The sequence below is a fragment of the Pogona vitticeps genome, chromosome 5, assembly GCF_051106095.1.
Source record: "Pogona vitticeps strain Pit_001003342236 chromosome 5, PviZW2.1, whole genome shotgun sequence".
In the NCBI taxonomy this organism is placed as follows: Eukaryota; Metazoa; Chordata; class Lepidosauria; order Squamata; family Agamidae; genus Pogona; species Pogona vitticeps.
Window position 1 is genome coordinate 95,690,184 of NC_135787.1, and position 9,901 is coordinate 95,700,084.

The 9,901-nt window shown below is 36.5% G+C and overlaps 1 protein-coding gene across 1 annotated transcript in view; it reads left to right on the forward strand.

The window, feature by feature from the left end:
- The window catches only part of LOC140707468 (retinol dehydrogenase 7-like), a 62,188-nt gene extending 53,047 nt beyond the window's left edge, over positions 1-9,141 (forward strand). Inside the window, exon 4 of the mRNA XM_078394104.1 lies at positions 679-9,141. Within this exon, the coding sequence (XP_078250230.1) occupies positions 679-809 (131 nt within the window). The 3' untranslated portion in view covers positions 810-9,141. The remainder of the gene's footprint in view (positions 1-678) is intronic.
- The last annotated feature ends 760 nt before the right edge of the window (positions 9,142-9,901 follow it).

The window sequence follows — 9,901 nt, forward strand, 5'->3', positions numbered from 1 at the left end:
CTACCTCGATGTTAGCAGAGCTTGGGGGCCTATTCCACCAACTTTGTCACTAGACAATTGCTTAGTTATTAAGGAAAAAAACTATAAAGATACTTTGTGCCATTAAATCACTTCTGATGTATGCTGACTATGAGAGTTACTGACTTTCAAAATGTCCTGTCATTAACAGCTCTACACAGATCTTGTAAACCAACATCTCGTATTAGGTTGTTCTCTCTTTCTTCCTTTCTTTTTCAATCAGTTCAGGCTTGACTGGATTGAGCATCCACTTTTCTACTTTTCTGGTTGTCTTTTGTATTTATAAAGCCCTACTCCAACACTACATTTCAAATGAGTTGATTTTTGTCCCTGTCTTGTTCACTGCCTTTCTTTCACATAATATGGATGATTTTGACCCTGGTTTCCAGTGACATTCTTTGCAAAATCCAGTCTTTATTATTTCAAAAGGCAAAGGGACATCTTTTGGAAAACATGCACACAGCATGTCTGTAAAGCTTTTCGTCCTATATAGCTTTTCTTTTGCAGCTTGCCTAATTGAAATAAAGAGTTTGGAAACTGGAACATAGCTTTCTAGCATTCTACAGAGTGAGCAATGTTAGTTTATCTGAGAGGTTAAAGGGTGTGTATGTCTCTTTACTTGGTGTACCTACTCACATCTTTGCTTCAAAATTTTGTTAGGTCCGAAACAATCCTTCAAAATATTGTGGAACAGAGGAACTACAGCCACATCCAAGCTGTTCTTGCTTCAGTCCTCTCCCAATAACCATAGCACAGATCATGTGCTCCTGGAATCCCACAGCACTGGATAATTCTATATTTGGGAAATTTCTATTGGGATTTGTGGATATTTTAAAACTCCCATTTTAAAAAGCCCGGAAATAAATTCTTTTTTAAAAAGTCTCTGGTTTATTAATGTGGGATATTGCATTTCATTTTTGCCAGCTTTCACTGCAAAAGCATGTTTTACTGCACCTGTGAATTAGGTTACAGGCATAATCCTTTGTAAGTATGATGTGATGGAGCCCAGCAGAGACCTCTATTTGTTTTACAATTTGAGCATCAAGCTGAAATTCATTAGACAAATGCTCCTCCACCCTCCATTTCAGTACCCTCATGCACAGGGATATCTTCTTGTCCTCCTTCTGTGCATGTAATCCAGTTGTTAAAAGGTGAAGCTGTCCTGCATGGAGAATGCTGGTGAACTTAAAAACAGAAGGACAACCAAGGAAGCTGCCCTGTGTGCTAAGGAGGACCTTACACATTTCATGAGAAGTGTCTCAATCCAAAAATGTCATTGACCAACGAGGAGGGTTGAAAGTGTCTTAAAACACCATCACTTGGAAGAAAAGGACCTAAAACCCAGTGGGGATACAATTACAGTAGTGGGGATAACTGAAACTTGACATCTTAACTATTAAAACTGGTGAGCCAAGGTTTGATCTCATGCACCTCAATAGCAGCTGGTTTGTGGTGATCACAAGTGAAGGAAATCTTTCATGGTTAGGGGAAGAGGTGCTGCACTCATAGGAGCTATTTGATGTAACCATTAGCACCAGGTAGAAGTGATAGAGTTTCAGCACAGCTCTGTTTTGAACAAGGACTTTTTGAATATCGATCTTTTATATGTAAACAGTACATTTTCCTTTTTAAAGAAAACTGTATTCCCACCCCCCACCACAATGCAGGAAACGGTACAGGAATTAATAAATAATAATTACAGAATTACATGTTGTCAAATCAGTCCCAGTTGATTGTCCCACTTTCTAGGATTTTCTATGTAGAGAATACATGTTTTACTTTTCCCTTTGATGAGATTATGCGTTACCAAAGGACAGAGAGACTGGCTCTTCTTTTGGGAAGCAGAGTGGGGAATTTGAACCCCTAATCTTTGGATTTAGAGTCAGGGACCAAATTGACTAAGCTATCCAGCCAGTTTTATAGACTAAAGAAAGTATTCAAAAATATAGAAAATGGTCACACAATTTGGATTAAGGCGTGTGTGCCACAGTATTGCAAACTCCTCATGCTGAAATTCTTTTATAACGAACTGGGAGGTCTGAAAAGAGTGATCAGCTCCCACACCCAAATGGGATTTGTGTTACATGATAACATCAGGGTTTTCTATTTAACATATTCCTTGTAGTAAGTGACCTTGTATTTCTGTGGATGTTTTTGTGTAGGCATCCTTCAGTCTAAAGAGACTATGGTAACATACTCTGAATAGAGATCGTGGAACAGCATCTAGCATGACTGAGAAGGCCAATTTGAGAGTGACAATCCCTTCTGCACTGAAGACAAATACAATCTGTCCCCTGTCCATCTCCCTGATTTTGCTGGTTTGGGGACTGCCTCTTTGTCTCGGCCTGCTGAATAAATGTCTCTTCAAATTGGAAGAGGCCATGCTGTATTGCCTACCTCCAGGCTGAACACTCAGATGTCAAAGTTTCCCGTCTGTTGAGGTCCATTCCTAAGGCCTTCAGATCCCGCTTGCAGATATCCTTGTATCGCAGCTGTGGTCTCCCTCTGGGGCGCTTTCCCTGCACTAATTCTCCATACTGGAGATCTTTCGGAATCCGACCGACAGCCATTCTCATGACATGCCTGAGCCAACGTAGACACTGCTGTTTCAGTAATACATACATGCTAAAAATTCCAGCTTGTTCTAGGACTACTCTATTTGGAACTTTGTCCTGCCAGATGATACCAAAAATGTGTCGGAGACAACAAATATGGAAGGTGTTCAACTTCCTCTACTGCCATGCACAAAGTGTCCAGGACTCACTGCAGTACAGGAGTGTGCTCAGGACACTAGGCTCTATAGACCTGGATCTTGGTATATGCCATCAGCTTCTTATTAAGCCATACTCTCTTTGTGAGTCTAGAGAACATGGTAGCTGCTTTGCCAATGCATTTATCGAGCTCGACATCTAGAGAAAGTGTGTCAGAGATGTATTCGCGAATACGGCCGGGATCTAATGGTTGTTGTGGGTTTTTCAGACTCTTTGGCCGTGTTCTGAAGGTTGTTCTTCCTAATGTTTCACCAGTCTCTGTGGCAGTGCTGTCCTCTGAAGATGCCGGCCACAGAGACTGGTGAAACGTTAGGAAGAACGACCTTCAAAACACGGCCAAAGAATCCGAAAAACCCACAACAACCATGTGTCAGAGGTCATTTATTTATTTAATTTCTTTATTCAATTTTTACCTCACCCCTCTAGACAACGTCTACTCGGGGCGGCTTACATAGATTAAAACACAACAAGATAACATATATGAGCCAAAGTATACAAAATCATGAACAACCTTCAATTCTTGTGTAGAGATGGTAACAGAGGGAGGTGAGTCCACACCCTGGCCCATGTTTTGTGTTTTCTTCAGGCTGATTTTTAATCCAAAATCTTGGCAGGCCTTACTAAAACAGTTCATAAGTTATTGGAGATCTTCAGCAGAATGGGCAACAACAGCTGCATCATCAGCGAAGAGGAAGTCCCACATGCATTTCAGCTGGACTTTCGTCTTTGCTCTCAATCTAGAGAGATTAAAGAGCTTTCCATCTGATCTAGTCCTTAGATAAGACACCTGTTGCAGTTCTCAAAGTGTGCTTCAGCATGACAGCAAAAAAGATCCCAAACAGGGTTGGTGCGAGGACACAGCCCTGTTTCACTCTGCTTCAGGTGTCAAAGGGAGTCAATGTTGAACCATCAAAAACTACAATGCCCTTCATTTCCTCATCAAAGGACCTGATGAGGTTAAGGAGTCGAGGTGGACATCCAATTCTGAGAAAGATTTTAAAAAGGCCATCCCTGCTAACCAAATCAAAGGCCTTTGTGAGATCTATGAAGGCCACAAAGAGTGGCTGTCATTTGTTCCCTATATTTCCCCTGCAACTGTCTGAGGGAAAATACCATGTCAATGGTGGATCTATTAGCTCAAAATCCACACTGCGATTCTGGCTAGGTTCTGTCTGCAAGCACCTGGAGTCTCTTCAGCACAGCACAGGGAAGCAGCTTCCCTACAATGCTGAGAAGAGAGATGCCACAGTAGTTATTGTAGTTGCCCTGTCACCTTTGTTCTTGTACTGTACAATGTGACAATGTTTGCATCCTTCATGTCCTGTGGTACTCCACCTTCCCTCCAGCAAAGACAAAATATTTCATACAGCTCAGTGGTGATGATCTCTTTACAGCATTTCATCAGGGATGTTATCCTCCCCAGGTGCCCTGGCAGAGGGCTAAGGAATCCAAGGCTGCTTTTATTTCTGCTAAAGACTGCTATATTTTAATCTAATCTTTTGTGGACCTTCACCCACTTCTTCAGAAATCACACAGTAAAACCTTCATGCCTAGTTCTAACAGACAATGCTGCATTTCAGATGTTGTTGACTTATTGCTCTACTGAAAATTAGGACTGCTCCCCAAAAAGACATTAGTATATCACCATATGAAATGTTGTTTGGCCTGTCTTATATGGCCCGTTTAGAATGTCCACAGTTTGGAACTACTGGTAAATTTCTTAAGTAATACATATACTTGGGCTGTCCACTTTTTTTCTCCTCAGTTCAGAAGGACTTTTGAGTCGAACTCCACCACAGGAATTTGCTGTGCATAAGTATCAACCTGGATGGTGGGTGTTGGTAAAGTCCTGAAGAGACCCCAAAATTAGAAGCCGATTGGGACGGCCCATTTCAAGTACTCTTGGTCACCAAAACAGCAGTCTGAATGGCAGAAAAAGAGTGGGCTAATGATACTAGAGTAAAGGGAAGAGTAAACCAACCCAAAAACTTGGGGAAAAGAACAGAATCTTATGGATGCGTGTTCTAATGAATACAGGTTGCATCAAAGTGATAAGTACTACTGGACAATAGCAGAATGATGGGAAGTGTTTGGACAAGTTTCTGGATCCTTTGTTGGCACCTTACAGACCTAGTATTACTAATTGTAGTAATCTTTGTATTTGGAGTTGGTACCATCTATGGTATTCAGGGTCCATACTGTTGTGGGCAGGGGAAGGTGACGGGTGGTGATTATTCCAATATATGCCTTATTCACATTCACATTCTGATAGAGTGAGGCACAGATTAGAATATAATTTATTGACAGAAATCCTAATAATTTCACAAGAAGGGAAGGCAGAATCTTCTGCAAGAGGATTTCTTAAAGTAATAAGGCCTGGTGCTGGTCTCTGGTGTTGGGGGGTGTAATGGAACAGGCACACAGAATTTACAGTAGTTGTAAAATAAACATTAAAGTAAATGGAGCAAATATGTCAAACGGAACATGGACAACAGACTATGAGGAGTGAACCTAAATATCTCAGGGTACTATTTGCAGTGGATTATGGAACAACAATGTAGCAATATGTTTTCTGCATTGTGATGACACTATTTAATGTGTGGAAAGATCAGTGGCTGGGGGGGGGGGTGAGCGATCCGGTGACCTATGGCTTGCATGCCTACAGAAAGGGCTCTGCGTGCCAGCTGTGGCTCACATGCCGTAGGTTTGCTATCTCTGGCCTATACCATCCTGCCCAACAATTGGAAAGGGAACTGTTACATAGAATTGCCTTCCTTCTGAATTTTAACAGAATTACCAAAAACACAAGGAAGGAATAAAAGAGATGTTGCCAAGGCACATCAGTATGTCAAGGATTACAATCGATTGACACAATCTAAGGTCCCTTAATCATGCCATGTACCACATATAAGTGGTAGTGGAAATATTAGCAAATGAAACAGGAGAAGCCTTGGAGCTAATAAAATTGGAGCTGAGTGACTTGAGGCAGTTATCTCTACAAAATAGGGAGGCATTGAACATAACATTGGCTGCACAAGGAGGAACATTACAAGGAAGTAATTGGGAAGGGGTGTTGTGGGTATGTCCCTGATTATGGGAAGCAAATTGAAGAGGATATCAGCCAAATAGAGGAAGTAGCTGAAATACCACATACAGAGCAAAGAAGGAATCCATTTTCCTGATTGACCAGTTGGCTACCAAACTTGGGATGGTTGAAATCACTTTTTCTGGAGACAGTAGTAGTAGTAATAGTAGTAGTAGCAGCAGCAGCAGCAGCTGGAATCTTTCTTCTTCTTCTTCCTTTATTGTTCTCTTCTCCAGAACTGCATTGATTCCTGATTTGGAGATTTCCTTTTTCCTCTTGTTAGCACATATTCAAGAAATCTGCCCAATATATCATAAAATTTATTCCTTTTCATCTTTCCTTTCTTAACCTTTAAATTACAAGTTAGCTTATCGTTTATAGCAATGTTCCATATTTCATTATACCATTCTTCCATTTGAAATTCAGATTTTGATTTCCAATTCCTAGCTATTATTAATCTGGCTGCTCTTAATAAATTGGTAATCAACTCTCTAGTCATTATATCATATTCCACATTCTCAAATATTGATAACAGAGCTATCTCAGGATTAAATTCTATATCTTTTCCACATATGCCATTTAATTCTTTAAAGATTAGCTTCCAAAATCTTTGTACTTTTTCACATTCCCACTACATATGAAAGTATGTACCAATTTCCTTCTCACATTTCCAACAGACATTCAGATAACTAGCGGCAATTTCATTTAATTTTGTTGGTTTTAAATACCATCTTAAGCCCAATTTTTTTAAAATTTCTCTTATTCTCACTGACATAAATCTCAAAACCCTCATTTTCCACATCTTCCTCCATTCTTCCTCATTTATTCTTTTTCTAAAATTTTGTTCCCATACTTTCAATCCTTCTTTCTCACTTTCTTCTTCTTCTAAGTGAAGCAGGAATCCATAAATTTTACTCACTGTACCCTTTACTGAATCAGTCATCTGAATATCTTCATATGATAATAAAAATTGTTCATACTTTGTGTATTCTCTACCTTTGTTATATTTCTTTACCCATTCATTAGTCCATCTTTCTAACTGCATATAATTCAACTATGAAATATTCTTATTCTGAAGGATTTGTTTCATTTGATCTTTCAATCTCATTTTATACAACCAGCCTTTCAATCTAATCGCCTTTTTTTCTTTAAATAATTCCACATACACTTTAATATTGACAGGAAAATTCTCTATTTCAGTCAATAATCCTAGTGGAGAGTTAAATGGGCATAAATTCTTTCTGTATTTATACCACATGTTTAACATTGTCTTTAAAAACGGGTTATTAATTTCATTTATTTTATATTTCTTGACTATACCAAATAGCTATTTTTCAATATCAACCTGTAATTGCGATGGTTACATTTTCCACCAAATTAACTTTTCTGGGTTATATATAATTTCTCCAATAAACCTTAACTGATTAGCCAAACAATCATTCTTTATATTTGGTAAACCTATACCACTTTTTTGTTGTTTTATACCAATACTTTTTATTTATTCTTGTTCACTTCCCTTCATTACAATATTTGTTAATTATTCCTTGCCAAAATTTAAAATCATTCTCTGTTAACTGTATTGGTAACATTCTAAATAAAAAATTAATTTTTAGCAAAATTTTCATTTTTATCAGTGCAATCCTCCCAAACCAAGAAAGTTTTAAATTATTGTATTCCTGTAATTTCTTTTTAATTTCTTATTTTAATTTATTATAATTATGTTCCTTTATTTTTTAATGTCTTTTACTAAGTCTATACCTAAATATTTGATTGATTTACATATCTTAAAGTCATATTTATCAGCAAACCTTTCATGTTCAAATTTATTATTATTAAACAACGTTATTTCAGATTTTTGCCAATTTACGCATAATCCAATTATTTTTCCAAATTTTTCCAAATGAGTTTTAATTCTATCTATACTTTCCAACAGATTTTTCACTGTCAATAGGAAATCATCAGCAAACAAATTAATCTTTATTTTATTATTTTCACCCATACCTTCAATTAAATTGTCATTCCTTATTACATTTGCTAGCATTTCAATAATCAAACAAAACAGAACTGGAGAAAGAGAGCAACCGTATCTAGTGTGGTTGTTATGGCTTTTTCGGGCTCTTTGGCCACGTTCTGAAGGTTGTTCTTCCTAACATTTCACCAGACTCTGTGGCGGGCATCTTCAGAGGACAGGAGCAGCCTTGGCCTAGAGTAATCTGTTCTGTCATCCCATCATTAACTATTACGGTGGAAGTATTCTCCACATATAATTGATCTATTATCCCCCTAAATTTCTTTCCAAAACCCCAGCCCTTTAAAAGAATCTTTGATGTTGGCCACTCTACACAATCAAATGCCTTGAAAATATCTAATGATAAAATACCTGCCTTTGATTTATCTTTCTCTATATTATATATAATATTCAAAACCCTCCTAGTCAAATTTTCCATTTGTCTTCCCTTTAAAAACCCATTCTGATCCTCTTTAATATATTTTGTAATAAACTTGTTCATTCTATTTGCCAGTATTGCAGTGAATATCTTTGCATCTTGGTTTAATAGTGAAATAGGTCTATAGGAACTTGGGTCTGTTAAACCTTTATTAGGTTTTGGGATGAGAGTTATTAATGAATGTTTCAAAGAATCTGGTATTTTCTCTCCTTCCAATATCTCATTGTAAAGTATTTTATCTTAGGGATCAGTATTGACTTAAAAGCTTTATAACATTCTGATCCGATTCCATCAAAGTCTAGAGTTTTACCATTTTTTAGTTCTATAATATCTTCATCCTTTATCTCTTTTTCTAATTCTCTTTTATCATTCTCTAATAGTTTACTCTTAACATTTTCTTTAATATAATTTTCTATACCTTCTTTCAATGTACTATTAGCTTTATATAAATTTTGATAGAATTCTTTAGACTACAAATCTTTCCTGTTTCATCTTTAATCACTCCAATTGTATTTTTTGATCTTTTAGTTTGAGCTATTCTAGCTAAAAGCTTTGAATTTTTATTACTATATTCAAAAAAATCCTCTTCGTATATATCAAATTCCTCTGGACCTTTTCTAACTCTACACTTTCTGTATAGAAATCTCTAATGATAATAATAGCTTGAATCTCTAATTAATTTTTTTATTATCTCTATAAAGTATTTACTTTCTAAATCTTTTAATGATTCTTCTTTTTTATATTTTCTTCTCTCAAATTTTTTATTCTACACGATTCTCTTATAGCAATTCCTCTCATAATAACTTTAATAGTGTCCCATAACACTCCTATTTTACTCCCATCTGCTTCATTACTTGACTATATTTCCAACCATTCTTTCTTAACTCTATACACTACAGCTCTATGCTGAAAAATTTTGGAATCTATTCTCCATCTTCTAGCTTCTCTATAGTCCTTCCTAACTTCCATATCCATCACAATCAAAACATGAACCGTTATTTTTATCACATTAATATTTGTATCTACTACCTTTGAAATTAAATTTTGCGATATAAAGATAAAATCTATTCTTGAATAATTATTACGTACGGAAGATAATACGAAAATCTTCTTTCATCCCCCTTCAATTCTCTCCATATATCTTTTAAATCTGTAATTTTCAACATCTTGCTCAAAAGTGTACTTTTGTTCAACTCATTTTTTTTACATACAGATTTATCATGTACCTTATCCAAAATCATGCTAAAATCTCCTCCCATAATCACATATCCCTTTCTAACCTTCTCCATCTCTTGAATCACATTTCTATAAAATTCTCTTTGATTCATATGTGGTGCATAAATATTTACTAATGTATAACTGTCTTCCCCTATTTGACCCTGTATTATCAAATATCTACCATTTCTATCTTTTACTACTTCTTTTATTGCAAATTCACAATTTTTAGATATCAATGTCGCTACACCTTTGGAATTGGAAGTCCCAAATCCTTTTTCATAAATATGTATATTTTGTAATTTCAGTTCATTAACTCCATCCTTTGATTGATGAGTCTCTTGTAAATAAATAAAGTCAACCTT